Here is an 18,583-nt window from a genome sequence, read left to right as displayed (position 1 = left end):
CATACACATATATTCAGGTTTTACTAGAAGGTATTGCTTCAATTTTTGTATTATAAAATGCATACTTCAACCCAAACTAATCCTTCAAAAATTATTGGATGTTATAATATCTTTGCTGGAATCATAAATCTTAGCATTAATCACTACTAACAAAATCCATTGGCTGCCTCCTCCAAGGTTGTTTTGTGTTTCACTTTGTAGATAAGGATCTATATTTCAGTAAAAGAACATCTGGTTTCCATGCAAGCCCCCTCTCCCATTTGCCATTCCAGGAATATCCTAAGAAATTTTTCTTTGAATTATAGCTAGTCAATGTAAGTGACATTGAGTTAAATGGACTAACCAATCTGATTTAGTAAAAGGAAAGATTTTGGAAAGAACTGGCAAAATTCACAAAATATAAAGATCTGCAAATAGAAGCAGTATGACTGTGGCGAAAAAAAAGCAAAGATAGTATTAATAGTAATAGGCACTCTAAATACAATTCCAAAACATTTGGAGCATCACTTGAGCACCAACAGCATTGACAAAATCACCATCAGCCAATTGCAAAAGGCAGCTTTACTTGGAACAGCTTACATGTTGCAATGCTCTTTGGGAAGGACTCCATACCTGGATAATAATGCCAAACCCAGTTTAAATATCTGGTTGACCCTGTGATCACCCATAATACATTTTATTTAGACCAAAGTCACATCCCTGGGGTTTTCCTCACTTTAAATTGTTTGCTTGTTTCTCCTTCATGTCTTTTTCTTCTTTAATTCAATATAAGTTGGTTTAAAATATTTCAGGACTATTTCCTTCCATTTCTATGTTTGGGTACTTATTTTGGATGGAGATCAACAGATTTGTTACTAACTCATATGATGTTTTAAGGCTAGCCTTGAGCTACTCAGTTGGCAGCCAATTTTGCAAAATAAATTTGGTGCTTAGCAGTTCTAAAACTCACTCTTTTATTTTTTATTTTTTAAGCAGAGCAAATTATGTTGGGCTATTTTGTGTACTCTGCAGGTGCTCATTATCTGGATTGCTGTGCAGCTTCCTTTTTTTTTCTACCACATGAAGCATAGGTTAGTGAAATGAACTTTCAGGGCTAATTTGGTTATTATATTTGATCATTCATATTAACTGGAAAGCAAAATCATACATATGCAATATCATGACTTCTTACCTTTTTCTATATGCATTAGAATGTATATGGAATTGTTTTAAGATAATATAATTTATTCTTAATATACAATGCAACTGATGGAACTGGTCTTTATAGACTGAGAAACGAGCCTTTTTACTCCCTTTCTTTCTCCTCCATTCTACATGATTCTTTTATAGATCTTAATGATCTCCAGTGCTTTTTTTCCTAAAAAAAAAAAAAAAAAAGGTGCCGGAACTCACACACGTCATACAACCCGCCTTGCCTACCCTACAAGGTTCCATCCAAAAAAGGTGCCGGAACTCTGTTCTGGGCATTCTATGAGAAAAAAAGCCCTGATGATCTCACAACTTATTGACCAATTGCTCACAGTCAATGTCAAAACCCCCATCATACTATTCAATCTACCTCAGTATCACCCATCTATCTCTATTTCTTTATTTCTCTCTCTCTCTCTCTTGTAATAATACCATGAACTACAGGAAAAAAAATCATTGAATTAACAAAGCAATCTGAACATCTTTAAAGTCACCTGATTTGATTTATTGCTTTGAAATGGTTCCTGTAATAGTGAATTCTATGGCTGGGGAAAATGGGAGTATCTCAAAACATTGCCAGCAGTGAGCATATTGCAGGGTCAGTCATATCTGGGAAAAGGAAAGTTAATTCTGATCCTGCACTCTGGGAGAACATAAATTCAACTGACTAATGAATTCACAAATCAATGAACACTACAGATCAGTTCCCAGGATTCTGTATGTTAATCCCTTATCTTCTTGACAAGAGGCCTAACTAATGAGATTTACTGTGAATCTGTCTTCTTGGATTATATTCTGTTGTTAGGGGCTTGATAGATTCTCACTTAGATTTGCAAATATGCTTTGATGTTTTGATTTGACTGTAGCTTTGTTGAACTGAAACATTCCTTCAGAGCTAATTCAACCTAATACATTGGGGATTTGTTCTTTTCCCTTTAGCTTTCTTTGCATTCTTCCTGGATTCTGACTTTTTGTATCTACTCTGACATTGTTTTGCCAAATATTTGCTGACTTCTAGCTAGCAAAAATGATTTTGTTTGCAATATATGTGGTGTGCTGCTATCTTGAAGACCAAAGAACAAATATTGTATCACCTGATTTGTTATGGATTTTATACTTACTGCATCTAGCTCTAAAAGGTTCTAGCTAGAAGAGAATATTTGTAACCAAAATTGAACTGAGGGGTCCTTGGTGCTCTCTGAGCTTGCTAGTCTTTTGGGAGATGTTTCATTAGCAAAGCAGGTAACATCATCAGGCCACTGATAATGTTACCGAGTTTGGTAATGAAATATCCACAAGAAGGCCACCAAGCTCAGAACTATATAAATAAAATGCCAAAATAATTATGATACAGCAGATGGATTGTCTTTTAAATCATAATATTCCAAGGAAATGATGAAAGTTCTATACTGCAGTATAAAGAAGAAAGGAAAATGGGAAACATTGATATTAAATGTATATTCCATAATATCTATAATTTTTAACTTTAAATGTAGCAATACCTCTAGTAATAGTAATCATTCTTACAGTCTTAGCAAAGATGATGTATTCTGCCATAAATAATCACATAGTAATTGAATCACATTGTAATTTCCTTAAATGAATGCTAACTTTAAGCAATAACAAGTTCTCCCATGTCATTTATTTCTACTCTCTTCTGCAGGTCAGACTGCAATCATGTTGATCCTCCTGCCATGAAAATTATCTTTAGAATAGCCCTTTGAGATAGGTTAAGCTGCAAGATAATTAAATTATATTTGATCCTAACTCTCTCTGATTATGGTCTGACACATTAATCACTTCTTTACACTAATAATGTTAGTTTTATTCAAGGTAAGATTACTGTCTAAATTGTAAAAGATATCCCTTTTTGTATTATGTAATCTATATTTTTGAATATTGGGTTTATGTTGAAAAACTTCAGATTCTTCCGTAAGGCTAAGAGTGTGTGAATGTGTTTGTAGAATCAGAATTAGTTTATAAGCTGAATGAGCTATGGAGAATCCCTTGGGGGCAGGGGCAGATTAGGTGAACCATTTCAAAAGTGTTTAATACATCCTTTCATTTTATGACATTAATGAGTAGCAGGCAATAGAGATGGCCTACTGTACTATAGGAGGTCTTTGCAATCAATATTATTTTTGTTTTGTTTTCTGCTTATTCAGCATTGAAGAGGCAGTAATAGAAACAAGTACTTCTTTATTGAAGGTCAAAACAGAAACTAACAAGTATTGCTCCACCCCTATTTATACATTACTCTGGGCAGTGTCAGCCAATGAAAGCACAGTATTCTCCCGCTCAAATGCATAATAAACAGTCTTGTAGACAGCAAGTCTGGCTAGCAGACCACGTGATCTGCTAACCGTTCCTGCACAGATCTCAGCAACCTGTTCCAAAAATTTAACTCAATACATTACCCTAGCTCTTTGACACTTACAAAGCATTGTTTGTTGTTCAAAGATTACACACATTCAAAAGGCACAATGGCACTCAATGGTACATAATTCTTACATTATACTGTTCAATATTTAAGAATACTTAAGCATTTCAGTTTGTAAGAAAGCACATAAGCATTCAATTTTCAAGGAAACATACATAAGCATTTTAACTTTGCAATGATAAAAACCTTACGTAGGTCTTTAAATATTTCAGTCGGCCTTTTGCCACTCCGAATGTCTTGGAGCTGCTGCTAGCTCCCGATCTGCAAGCTTGCCTGCCAGGCTTGGCAGACTGGGGCTGTGTGATGCATCTGACACAGGTAAAACTGATTTGTGAAGGCTGGCCTGTTCCGGTAGGCTTGAGCCAGAATTCCGCAGTGGAGTAGAATCCACTGGATCGGCGTGAAAACGATTGAGAGCAATGTCCCATGGGCAAAACCCCCGTTTGGTGATCGCAAGGTCCCACTTTCACTCAGAGACTCAGATGCACGATTGCAATCGTGTTCCCCCTCCCCCCTGAGAGCAGAGCCAGGAGTGGAAGACTGGTGTGGTAACCTCCAACGCAGCTGGCCAATGTGCCCGCAGAGCACACAACCATCTTCCAGGGCCACTTCGTATGAGAGCGGCCCTGACATCTTGCAAACCACAGCTCCCACCCACAGTGCCCCTTGTCCATAGTTGTGCGCCCAAACTGGATCACCCACTTGCAAGTGCCTCGGTGCCTTAGGCTGCGGTACTTGTGAAGCGACCCTGTCTGGATGTAAGTGATCCAACTTTGTGATCAGATGGTGCCTCCATCTTAATTCAGCTGGGCTCTTGCTGTAGAAGTGCAGGGAGTTGTGCTGGGCAGAGTAGGAAATCTACCAACCTGTGGTGCCAATTGCCATTGGTGATCCTCTTCAAGGAGTTCTTGGTCATTCTGACCATGTGTTCCGCTTGGCCATTAGAGGCCGGGTGGAAGGGAGCCGAAGTGGCATGCCTAATCATATTTGCCCTTAAGAAGAACTGAAACTCTGCAGAAGTAAATTGAGCTCCATTGTCTGAGACTATGACATCTGAGAGCCCATGCATTGCAAAGATGCTGTGCAAAACCTAGATGGTCCTGGCAGTCATCATAGTGGACACTGGAACAACCTCTAGCCACATGGAGTGACTGTCCACAACAATGAGGAAGAGTTGCCCCTGAAAGGGGCCAGCAAAATCAATATGAATCCTCAACCAAGGGGCTTGTGTAGTCTCCCATCTATGCACAGGAGCATGTGGCATTTCTGGCCTTGATTGCTGGCAAATGAGGCACCTGTGGACCTGGTCCTTGATGTCTTTATCGAGCCCAGATCACCAGAGGTAGCTACGTGTGAGCGCCTTCATCGGGACTATTCCTGGATGTCCCTCATGCAGCCTCTAGTCCTCAGTGATGTTGGGATTGCTACCCTACTGCCCCCCAAAATACAATCCTTAAAGGTGGATAACTCATGCTTCCTTTTCCAAAAATGCTGAAAGTCAGGGCCAAGACATGTTTCCGGCTATCCTGTGAGCACACAATTTAACACGCGTTTCAACGTGTTGTCAGAAATTATTTCTGCAGCAACATCCTCTGCATTAAGGAGAGCCTCTGGCAAATCCTGGATAGCCAGGATGTGGTTAGCTGGAGCAGGATCTGATTCTAATAGTTGTAGAGGCAATTTACTAAGACTGTCTGCGTGGCCCATTTCTTTACCCAGTTTGTGAACCAGACAATAATCATAAGCAGATAAGAATATTGACCACCTCAACATTCTAGGAGAGATAATCTGGGGTATCTGCTTGTTTGTAATGAACAACCCCAGAAGTAGCTTGTGGTCAGTGAAGACCGTGAAGTGGCGGCCATACAAAAAGTCATGAAACTTTTTTATGCCTGTCATAATGGCTAATGCTTCCCTATCTATTTGTGCGTAGTTGCGTTCTGCAGCAGAAAGAGTCCTGGAGTAATAGGCTATAGGGACTTGTGTCCCATCAACACTGAGATGACTTATCACAACTCTGATCCCATACGGGGATACATCACTCGCGATGCTGACTGGTAACTGATCATTGAAATGAGCCAACACTGCATTTGATGACAACAATGCTTTAATTGCTGCAAAATTCCTCTCGTGGACACTCGTCCACTTCCATGGGGCCTTCTTGTCCAAGAGCCAGTGTAATGGCTCTGCCACTGTGGCCTTGTGGGGGAGGACAGCATGATAGAAATTAAGGAGTCCCAGGAAGGCCTGAAGCTCTCCCTTCAACTTGGGACTGGGTGCCTGCTGAATTGCTTTGAGTTTGGATTCAGCAGGATGAATCCAAGGCATTCATCGGCATCTATACGAAACCCCAGGAATTCTGTGGAAGTGACTCCAATTTGCACAGACCTAGAAATTATTACAACATTCTCCCAATTGATTGATTTAACACCAGGAAGCCAATCTTGGGGATGGGGTGAGATGAGGGATTGGAAAACATTTGGGAGCATATCTTATGTGTGGTTGGAGGCTAGGTTTTGTATGGGAAAATTTTGTTTTGTTTTTAAAGTGTTCTATGTTCTTATGAACCAGTGGGAGGAAAATAGACCTATCTCCACGAAATAATCATTTCCACAATCTCTATAGATCCAATTTTGATTTGTTGAGTTCTCTCTTTTTGTACTGTAGGTTATATGACTGTTCATGAAATGAATGGTTTTTTGCAGTACTGAAAATCAGCACAAGTAGTTTTATTTAGGAAGTAACTTTGTGCCCTCTAGATGTTTGGGATTTTTTTACCGGCTTCAGCTAACAAGTGGATGAGATTTTGGAAGACATAGAACAAAATATCTAGAAGGCATTTTATTTCCCCATCTTCACTCTCTACATCTCCTCTGTATACTAAGCTATACTTTCTAGTTTCTTGTCCAATTCTTTCTTTTTCCTGTCTTTTTAGACAGGATTAAAAATTCAGATCCTGCACCTCAAATTACATAATTTAGGCTTAGTTTAGTCTGGAAAGTCATTTAATAATTGAACTATAAAATATATTCCACAAAATCCTTGACGTTCACTCAAAATGAACATCCTAATAATGTTTTAAACAAAGAAGAACATGTCTAAAAAAGTCCATGAACTGCCTTCATCCTCAATATTACTGAAGTGAACATTACAAAAGTTATTAATGGACTGTTATTAAATTAGCAAATTATCAATGTCTAAACACTATCATGGATTGGACAACATATCTTGTTTAATTCAGCCAGGTCACTCACTAATTCATTTCTACTGTGTGTCAGTTTGGGGAATAGCTGTTTCATCTTTTCTTTCTGTTTACCTGATTTATTATTGTATCAGTACTTAGTGTATAGTTTCAGGTCTTCAATAAGAGTAAGGGCCCATCCCATGCATTGCTCCTGGATCAGGTCTTGATCTATACTGCCCCCCATTACAGTACCTTGTTTTGAAGGTGAAGCAGTCTATGTTTTTTTTCCTGGCTTAATGCTACTTTTCCTGGAACTAGGGTAAAACAGAGGGTTTTTTGGGGGGGAAATGAAATGGCATTACTAGGATTGCTCATTGTCTGTTTTACTCTTGGTTTTGCTGTTGCTTTCCCCATCTTTCAGCACCCAAATGCAAGCACGACATTATTCAGCATTTGATGCAACCTAACCATGCTAAGGCAGGCATAAGGTAGCCTAATCAGTGAAATGAATTTTATTTCTTTAAGTCAATCGTGAATCAGTTGCATATTGGTGTAAAATACTATGCCTTTATAGCAAGGAAATTATATAGTATGCAATAAACTCTTGCCTCATTCTGCTTTCCAGCCTCTGGACTCAAGAAAGCCATTATCTCCTCTCTCTCTTCCCCAATATTCCCCTATAGGTAGTCCTGGACTTAGGCACCACAATAGGAACATTGTTAAACAATGTGGTCCTTAAGTGAGGTTATGACCTTTTTTTTAAACCAGGATCATTAAGCAAAAAGAAAAAGAGAGGCTCAACACCATAACGTCTGCATCTGCTCTCTATCTCTCTTTTGTTGCCAAATACATACAAAATGCTTTGAAAATTGCTGATAGTGGAGAAGTGGCAACAGTTCTTTTTCATGGAGTGCAGGCATAGTAGTTTTACTATAGAGTTGGAGTTGGGCAATTCAATGAACTGGATATTTAATTCATTTTTAAGGCCTTTTATCATTGCCTGGAGGGATGGTTTAGAAATGTTGGGGGCTAATGAAATGGTAATAAAAATTCAGTTTCAAAATAATTTATCAATGAATGAGAGTGTGAAAATAGAATGAAAACCATATGGTGTGGAAATACCTTATAAATAGATACCATGAACAGTGTATCACGAACTTTGTTTTCAACTTCATGATCACTCAGTTGTGGCATTGTAGATCCATTCCTCAGCTATCTTGCTTTATGGATTTGATTTGTTTTGATTTCTATTTTGACTTTCTCATCTGCTGAGTTTCAAAAGCCAAAGAACAGCTTCTTATTGTATTTCAGACTCTGCTGCTTATTCCCATTCGAAGTCCCTGCATAGTTTTTCATGCTCCAGCCCTGCTTTCACCTTGGTTTCTGGATCTGAGGATCAGCATGACCAGTTCTTTGCCTGTTTTCATTCACATCTCCATTCCAGTCTTGAATTAATAGACTTCTGGCTTTGCATTCCCCCACAGATTATTGCAAAGAACTTTAGATGAATTCAATCATGAAATCATGTCCTTTTAATATATTTAATAAGGTAAGTATCAGCCTCTGAATGTAAAATTCCTTTCAAGCTCTTTTTTCTTTTATACAAAAGCAAGGAAGAATTCATAGAAATATGGATACAAAACTATGATAAAACTCTTTTCACTGTAATAATACAAATCTACAAAAGGAAGGGATATTACTTCCAAGGTTTATATGTGGATAAATACTATATCACTTCAAAAGTATCTGTTAGCCAGACATTCCAGAACTGATAGCAATATGGAATGAGCATTTTTCTAGTTATTTTTCTAGTTATTTATCTAGTTGCAAATGGTGGAAAACATAATAATTAAAAAGTGGTGTGTAAGATGTATAAAAGCTCCTCAAATTTCATTAGTACTCTCCACAGCATCTTTAAATAGGTTTTAATGAATTGGTTTGGTTCCATGTTGATTGGAATATTTACTATGTGAAAATTATTTGCCTTTTTACATTTAGAGAACCCCAATGACTCCACAGCTCCTGAGCTATGTATGTTCTCTTCTATTGTTTATGCATAGTATACTTTATTTAATTCAGGCATTTATTTCAGCATAGTGAGAATTAGAAATTTAAATATGATGAGAAAATATAATGTGCAAGTTGATGTGTGTGTGTGTGTGTGTGTGTGTGTGTGTGTGACAGAGAGAGAGAGAGAGTGAGAGAGAGAGAGAGAGAGAGAGAGAGAGAGAGAGAGAGAGAGAGAGAGAGAGAGAGAGAGAGAGAGAACAACATTGGTAAGACCAGCAATCAATCACCTTAGCATGAAGTTAATAACAAAGAAAATTGAGTGTCAGAAAGTAAGTGTATTGGGGGATTATAAATTACTGACAGTTTTGGATAGAGGAAGAAGCAGGTTGGGGAATACAGTTTTGTTTAATCTAAGCACTAAATTCATATTTCAAAGGTTGATGTTACTTATAAACTATATTATGAAAGATATAGGATTTTTACATGGATATATGCTAGTTAAAGCAATATACTGTATATTATTGTTTAAATAAGAGGAGCTGATAAAGCTGCCCTGTAAGAAAAAGGGAACAAATAATAAAAAATAATATACAATATTGACTCTGAATACTGATCTTGAAAAGCTAAGCAGAGTCAAATTTATCTATTACTTTTTGGAAGACTATGAAGAAATCCCATGGCTGTAGCTAGACTACCATATTGAAAAAACATCCCGGAAGAAGGCAATGAACCATATTCATATTGTGGAGAAGAAAACCACATGTTTACATTATCACTCAAAATAGAATTCAACTTGAAAAAATAGAGAAGTGGTTGTAATAATTGCTACTTCGGAGCTTTAGTGTACCGTAAATATTCCTGGATTCAGGAATTCAATAACCCTCTGGAGAGCTGATACAGTATGGTATCTTTAAGGTGACTCACTGATCCTGGGAAAGTAAAAGACAACATACAGGAAAATATAACAGATAAAATCATGCAAATCATAAGGAATTGGGGGTATTATTTCTCTAGAATAAAATTGTTTTCTGTGAAAAGTATGTATTTTTAGAGTCTGTGTGATCAAAAGGACTATTTTAAGGAAGTGAAGTGCTATTGTTATTAAATTAGAGGTATGGAGATGTGAGTACTGTTGCTGGTGATAACAGAATAAGGTTGTGCTTATGGGCATTTAAAATGATCTGTTCTGGAGATCGTAGTTAATATGATTTTGTTGTATTTTATGATATTTTAAGGATTAAGAACTAACATATGAATTCAGGTAAGTTTTCTTTTTTATTGCTAATGTTACAACAAAGGTTGGCATTATGTTGTTGTAGGATAGTTGAATGTGCCATTGGAAAGAGAAATTAGATTAGTTCATAACCTGTTCAGCTGCAATTTTTGAACCACAGAAAGGGCTCATGAATATCAGATTATTAACTCAACATTTGGAATGCTGGGATGAAAGCATTATAAAAACTCCTCATATTAACACTAAATATTCAGAAATCCTGTTTAAGAAAGTGTGCTTAGGGACAAACCTCTTCATAACAATGATTTTGTTCCAACAAGACTAGTGAACTTCACTAGTTCATTTGCATTAGAAAAAGTCTATTAGAAATATAGTGTTGAACTTGGGAACACAAGTTCAGGAGTCAGTTAATATTCATGGGTATAATCCCATTGTATTTAATGATACTATAGCTTTTTTTAAATATATAAACCAAATATAAACCAATTATAAATCAGCATACAAGTGGTAGGCATTTTGAGCTGATCTAATTAATAATTAACACTATATATTTATTAGTTTCTAACCAAAACATATCTCAATTGCATTTGCACTTAAAATCCATTTGTTCAATCAATATCCTGTTTTTCCTGCCTTTTTAAAAAAAATTGATTTCCCATCAATGTTCAAAGTGTCTCCATTGCTTATAGTTTTCTCATAATAAATTATATTTGGGTAACCAAAAGCTTCCCTTATTCAGACCCTCTTAGCATTTTCACATTTCCCTTCTCATACCAAAATATAGTATTCTAGTTGCAGATCCTATCTTTCTAGTTATAATAATACTTTTATTTCTAACAATTATCTATTCTCTTACCATGTTCAAACATCTATTTAATAATATAATATCCCATCTAATGGGTCAAAATCTCTATTTTCTTCAGTCTTACTCTAGCTTTCTTCCTTTGCCAACTAACTTTGCAAGTCAATACATTTGAATCATTAAGTAGTTCTTCCTCTATGTTTGTGTATATTGTTTGGAATAAGAAAGACAATTTGATTAATTGGAAGAACGCTCCATCCCATTTATATTCATTAAACTACCTCTCTCCTTCTTCAATTTTCCACAATTATCCTAATAGCTTTATCTTCCGTTTGATCAGCTCTTCTTCCTTATCCTCAAAAGTGTTCTGAGATCTTGACAAGTAAGATATCTTTTCCATTTCCGGTATTATCGCTACATCTTCTAATTCTTCATTTGTCTGAGTCTGTCTGTTGATATCTTCCTTTAGGTATCTTTGGATCCGCTTCCTCTAATTTTCCTTCTATTTTCTGGGTTACTAGTTCCTTCTTTGGAGACATTTTCTGAATTTGTAGGTTTAGATTAGAAAATTGTTCTTTTATCTTCTTTGAGTTATTTTTAGTCTCATCATGAGCTAAGGCAATTGTCTCTTGTATTGATTTCAACATAGAAATAATTTCTTTCTGAAATTCATCAACATTTTCTTGTTGGTATGTCAAGCTGAGGGCTTTTAAGACAAGTGTCAGGGATGTTTTTTTATCATTTAAGGCTAAGTAAGGAACATTCATTTTGTTTTTGTATGTGGTCTTTATAGTCCAATTTATTTAGGAATTTAAAATGTTTCAGTCAATTGTCATTTGAACTCCAAATTAACCAGCAAACCTAGCAGTCCATCCTTAAGCCTCCCCTAAACAAATATAAGCAAAATTCAAGTTTTTCTGTCCAATGAAAAACATATCCTTTCTGTCCAGAGAGAAAAAGCAATTAAAAGTTGTTCATCAATCAAAGGTTTATAATCCAAAGTATTCTATCATCTCAATCAGGAATGCATGTTTCTTGTACAGGGAAATAGTTCCACAACACAGCTCTAAAAGTCAGTATTTGTATTCATAATCCAGGCAGGCCAGTTTCAAAATAGTTTATCATCTCTGCCACACAGATAAGCAGACTAAGAGGGGTTCCCCCCCTTTACCCAGATACAGGATTCAAAAGTGAAAGTTTCCAAGGACAACAAAAGTGTTATCTGAGTTTCCCAAGTTTCCTTCAATTATAATATATTGTAGTGCTGTGGTTTCCCATTAGATGTCATTGATGCCGTCTTCCAGCTTTTTAAATCCAAATTTACATTGCAAGCTTTTCAAATCTCTTTTCTAAAAAAGTTTCAAAAGTACTTTTAGTCCCCAATTTTCAAAGCTATATATCTCTATTGATTCCAAATTAATCTTGTAATTTTCTCTGTTTTTTTCCCAAGCAATTAGTTTGCCGCTTTTTTTCCCCCTGAGGGAATGGAGCGGAAATTCCCCTTCCCTCTCTCATCAGGCAGTTTTCTTTATTTTGGGTGTTTTTTTCCAGGAAAAAGTCTTAAAGTCATAAAGAGAGGATAAAGTCTCACCCAGTTCCATCCAAATTGCTCAAAAGTTGCTCGTTAGTATTTATTTTCTTCGGTTGTCAGCAGCTTCTGACTGGCAACATGAATGTGGCCAGTCTTTCTCCTGCCCATTTGGAGGGCTTCCTTGGATCAAACAGAAGAGCCACCATCCTTCCATGATCAATGAGAGTCCCCTCCTTCTTCATCACCTCTCCAGAGTGACTTTTGACTCTTTTTAGGGTCCCCAGTGGGGCAAAATCAAACCTGGAAGATGGAGTCCTGTCTTTCTGCATCTGTGACACCGCGATGCCTAACTGGAAGCCCAACCACAGCTATGATTCTGTCAATGACATATTGTCTATCTTAGTCTCAGCGTCTATCCATTACTCTTTTGCTACTAACATTTGTTTTCAAGTTATCCTCTGACATCACATTATGAAAACCCATACCAATCCTAGCCTAGTTAGTATGTAAAATTGAAACTCATTGGAAGCTCCCTGTCACTGAACTTGTGAGCTTTTGAATGGAAAAATGATGTCTGAATACAATATTTACTGTATGTAACATAATAGAAACTTATTTTTTAAAAGTGGGCAGATAGAGAGTGAAATGGAAGTCAGCAGATGTTTATTTTTTCTCCCTTCTCTTATAGCTCACTCATTTCCATTTGTTAGCCCCTTTTGTGTTTTAACAATAGTGTTTTCATCATTCTTTGTTGCAGGTAGAAGAAACATTCAATTCATTATGGATCATGTCTTTCTGACTGTCACTTGAATTTATCAGTCAACACTATGATATGCAAGAGGTCTGCTTCAGCCTTTTCTGCAAAAGAGAGGAAGGGAGGTGTGGGACTGCTATTAGAGTTAATTAGAAGAAAGTCAATTACCAGAAATTTTTCCCCAGAGGAGTAAAAATGCCAGACAGCCACATTAGCTGTCTTTTGTTATATTTTCAGGTTTACTAAGAACAACATTATTTAATGCTCACTCCGTATGTGTGTGTTTGTTTGTGTGTATGTGTATGGGCACTTTCTTAGACTTTGAAATTCAATATTTATAGACTAGCCATTAAAGTGATGATTGAAGTGCAATCTTAGCCTCAAATTATACCTGTAGTTGATCATGGAAACATAGAATTGTGAAATTGGAAGAGACTATGAGGATCACCTAGCCCAAATCTCTAAGTGTGTAGGAAAACCAGTTAAGCATCCAGCTTCTTATTTACAGTAAAACCGCCAGTGAGGAAAACCCATAATCTCAATAGGTGGAGTGCTTCACTGCTGTACAAAACTTAAATCTGAACAAGAAGTAAGCACCTTCAAGTAAATTAATTATTTCTCTTCCTAGTCCCAGATCATTTTCGCTATGGCACCTTTTTACATACCTGATCTCAGGCCCAGTCTTTTTATCTCCAAACTAAACTTCTTGTTCCTTCAGATTGTTCTCACAAGATACATTCTTAAGTTCCTGTCCCATCTTCGTTGTCCTTGTCAGACTCTATTCTAACAAAGTCAGTATTGGGATCACCACTAAATTCTCTATTCCAGCAGAACAAAATATTAGTCTCTATTCCAGTAGAACAAAATATTTCGCCAGCGGAAAAGTAGCTTGAGCTATGTAGCTATATAGGTGTACACTTTGAATCTTAAGAAAATTGGTCATATACCACAGAACCTGAAGATGCACATTTGGATATGGCATAAAGATAAATACTTTTTCAGAGTGGCTAACCACCTTACCTCAGATGATGGATATAATCTGAAGATTTGAACAATGAAATAAAGGCCAGTGGGGTGACGGATAATTTGACTCAGTTCTGAAGAAGCACAGTGGGAGATATGTGTGAGCAGAAGACAGATCCAAATTCCAAAATAATGCACAAAACTCTCACATACCAACTTATCATGACTAAGTTTTATTTAATCTTCCTATTGTGAGAAAATGTAAAGGCAACCAGAGCTTTAGGGAACTCTACCTGACACTAGTATAGCTTGCTTTCACATTCATTAACTGAAAATTGTGACACTTCAGAATTTGATGTTAAGTAATTATGATAATTATAATGATAAGAGATACAAAACACCTGAGTTCACCTTTATGACTGCCACAGCAACTGAGGTGTTTTCAGAGATTTATGCTTCTGTTTAGGATCTTTCTGCCTGAACAAATTAACCTTGTTAAGAGAAAAAAACAAAAACAAAACAGGTGTAAGGGAGATAAAACCTGAATTCCTAAAACAGACTAAAGGTGATAACTTATTCTGGATGCCCCATTCATATCATAATGAATGCATAATATTCATAGAAAAACCAATGCAAGCTAGTGTAAGTAGAATCAGACTAAAGTATGTTTATTGTAGTTTTCAGATATCTTACCTTTTGTGCTCGTCGCTTGTCAGCTCTTTGATTCTGATGATAAATTCGGCTGAAATTGGAAACAATAACTGGGACAGGAAGGGCAATGACAAGCACACCGCTCAGTGAACAAATGGAACCAAATATCTTGCCAGCAATTGTCTTGGGCACCATATCTCCATAACTGGTATGGGGCAAAAAAGGAGACAAATAAAATAGCAGTGTTAATACAAAGCAAAGCACATGTAAACACTGGCTAATCTGATAATCTTGAGAAATGCTTCTCAACCTCAGCAACTTTAAGATGTGTGGACGACAACTCCCAGAAATCCTCAGCCAGCATGGGGTATTCTGGGAGTTGAAATCCACACAGTAAGCAGCTGAGGTGGAGAAACACTGATGTAGAGCAGGCTTTTAAATCTATTCTATGGAATTCTGAGATTCCACAAGAATTTGATGGGATTTTATAAGAGAAAATGCACTCAAATGCAATCTGGAGGCTTGTACTGATTCATATTAACTCCCCAAAATTGCCTAAATTGGATATGGGAAGCTCTCTGAACACTCTGCTAGCATAAAAAGTTCTGCTTAAATTTACTTTAAATTTCCTACATTCTTTATTGAATCTTAGCTTGTCTTCATTTAGTATGACGAGAGCTTACCTAGGCAACAACCTGCTCCATCAGATGTTCCATTTAGAACTTCTGCAGAATAAACCCCTGTGGCCCAAGATATAAAAGCAATCTTGAGCTCTGTAAAAACAACATATGATGCATTATCCCATATTTGCTTTATTTACATTAACAACACATTCATGATGATGGATGTGCTATATAAGCTTTTACCTGCTTTTCCTCAAGCCACTCTGAATCTAGTTTTTGGCAAAAATGAGATGACTTTTTTTTAGCTTCATGAATTCTAAACCAAGGGATATGTTACAATTTTCAGTTACTTTCAAAAGTCACTGAGACTGCTTTATGTCTAAAGCAGTGATGACGAACCTTTTAGAGACCGAGTGCCCAAACCGTAACCCAAAACCCACTTATTTATCGCAAAGTGCCAGGGCCACATCAGCATTGTGGTGCCCTCGGAGAGGGGGGCAGGGAGGCACCTCTGAGTGCCACCTTTGGCATGCAGAAACCAGGGGCGAAAAAATGGGCTGCCATGCCATGGGATGCAGATACAAGGTGCTGCACCACGCAAGAACAGGGCAGGGCTAGTGAGTATCATGCAAGCACTAGCCCCACCCCATTTGCAGCACATGCATGCTCGCGGTCCTGTGCTCACATGCACGCATGTAAAATGCTTCCCCCTCCCTTTTCTTCCAGTCCACCAATCGACAATGGTTGGTGACCTCTGCTCTACCATCTCTACTCTAGCTTGCTAGTCGGCTGCTTTGCCTTTGTGCTGGGTGGGGCTCCTGCTCCAGGTGGCAGTGGCGGCTTGATGGACCTGCTGCTGGTGGCAGTGGCTCACGTGCCAACAGAGAGGGCTCTAAATGCTGCCTTTGGCATGCGTGCCATAGGTTCGCCACCACTGGTCTAGAGTTTTTTAAAAACCTAAATGCACCCCCATATATACTTACTGACCTGTACAACATTAATATAAGCAAAAATGCACAAAACAAAAATATAATTCCATTTTCAGGTAATAGTTCAATGTTCAGTTGCCTCCACTGAATTTTTCGATTAAATTTCTAGATAGGTTTACTGCATTGAACCAAATCAAGTGACTCCAACTCTGAATAGAATTATTTCAGTTCAAGATAAATATATACAACAAATTAAACTGAATTATTATTATGTAAGACTTGGAGGTATATCTCTATTAATTGACTGAAAGTAGTGAAAAACAAATGCACATTTTAAAATACATTGTAAGATTAATTCTTTTGTTGTCATTCCAATGCCAGCATTTTGAGGTAGACTAGGTCAAGAAACACATAGCACACTAATTCATTGTTGTTTGATGTAATAACAAAATCATTAAAATCTGAAAGTTTCCTCCCAATGCCTCTTTTGCTAAAAAGAATCAAGTTTCTTTTTTGCCCACTCTTTTTTCCCAGGGCTAAGTGGATGTTTAGCTAGCTATTTTTGCATTCTTTCTTCAGAGTTGTGCTCTTCCACAATACTTGGTAGTAGTGAAATAAGTACAACATATTAAATGTTGAAAGGTTTGTTTAACACAACATATTTTTCATTACCACCTTTCAAGTTAATCTTATGGCAGGACAGAAGGACCAATAACACACCAATCCACTGGCTGGACAATCTTCAAAATCAAGTGTGGATCTTTCTTTCCAGATCATGAGAAGTATAAGGTCAAGTACTGCTGTAAGAATTAGAGGACAGAATCTTCCAGCAATATAAATACTCTCAGAATTAACTACAAAAATAATGTATCAGTGACATTACACCATACTCAATCTGTAATATATTATCCGGATTTCTCTCAAGGGTTTATAATCAGTGCCTGGTTTTGCTGAAAGGTTTTTGGGATGCTTATACAAATGTTTAATACTTCTTTATAAAAGTATAACTATCAGTTTACTGACCACATTCCCCAGGACTTGTAGACCATTGTAAAATACAAATTAGTTCATACCTTCTAGATTTACTATTGCTCTGTATTAGAAAACTGAAGCACCTCTCTGCTTGGATCAATAGTATTTAAAAGCATAGGAAATAGTATGTCTTATAAAACAGACACAGCAGAAAAAAATTCTTGGAAGAAGCCTTTTATTCATTTTTTCCAGTCATATTATATAACTATTAAATGAACACTGTTTAACTTTCTTAAGATTGCATATGCATCCATATGTCATACTTCCTTTTAAAAGATAAAGAAAGAGAAATAAAAAAATTCTACTGAATGTCAATACTTAGAATATGAGTTTTAAAGCTTACATCAATATACATTGTAAATCAATTGGAGAACATCAAAAATTAAATATTTATATTGCTTTTAGGATTTTTTGTTTCTTTTTCTTCTAACCATGATAAATAATAATATAGTGGAGATTTTGCTGTTAGGCTTCAAATTCATATATTTTTTCTTTAATATGAAAACAATATACTCTGCTTCACATCTTTTATAAATGTTATATTAAGCATTAATTGTGCAACCTAATTATTTATCCATGTATAAATATTATTCTTTTTGAAAATATATCTTATAAATTAAAGAAAAAAACAATTTGAATGAACAAAAGAACACTGGAACACTGCTATCATGTCTCCCTAGTCCTTCTTTTCATTAGCTAGCTGCTAGACCAGTGGTTCTCAACCTGTGGGTCGGGACCCCATTTGGGGTCGAATGACCATTTCACGGGGGTCACCAAACCATGCTGTTCGCCATTTTTTTCCCTTCTCCCTAGCTGTCCTACTCCCTCTTATTGGTGGCCACACCCACTTGGGGGTCACCACAACATGGGGAGCTGTATTATGGGGTCACGGCATTAGAAAGGTTGAGAACCACTGTGCTAGACAAATCTTTTTCCTGTAACTGTTCTTTGTATGTTTTAGCTTCCGCTCCCCTAATCATTCTTGTTACTCTTCTCTGGACTCTTTTCAGAGTCTCAACCTCTTTTTTATATTGGTGCGGTGACCAGAATTGAATGCAGTACTCCACGTGTAGTCTTTTTTATTTGCACATGCACGGTAGCTAGGTTGCTACCACTGCTGCCACTGCTGCTATTGGTCCACGTAGCCAGAAAGGTTGGGGACCTCTGTTGTATAGAATCCTCTTTTCTATTTGTTTCTATCTGTTCTGGAAACAGACAATTATGGGTCAAGTTTGCTTGTAG

The 18,583-nt window shown here is 36.9% G+C and overlaps 1 protein-coding gene across 1 annotated transcript in view; it reads right to left on the bottom strand.

Moving 5' to 3' along the window:
- Positions 1 to 14,799: 14,799 nt before the first annotated feature.
- LOC120305487 (potassium voltage-gated channel subfamily D member 3) overlaps positions 14,800 to 18,583 on the bottom strand; it is a gene marked incomplete at its 3' end in the record, with an annotated part of 244,772 nt that continues 240,988 nt past the window's right edge. Inside the window, exon 3 of the mRNA XM_039337399.1 lies at positions 14,800 to 14,962. Coding sequence (XP_039193333.1) covers positions 14,800 to 14,962 — 163 coding nt within the window. The remainder of the gene's footprint in view (positions 14,963 to 18,583) is intronic.

The sequence above is a fragment of the Crotalus tigris genome, unplaced genomic scaffold (genome assembly GCF_016545835.1).
Source record: "Crotalus tigris isolate CLP2741 ecotype Arizona unplaced genomic scaffold, ASM1654583v1 scf7180000017677.1119895, whole genome shotgun sequence".
NCBI lineage: Eukaryota > Metazoa > Chordata > Lepidosauria > Squamata > Viperidae > Crotalus > Crotalus tigris.
Note: the sequence above shows the minus strand (reverse complement) of the source record. Positions and strands in the feature narration are given on the sequence as shown.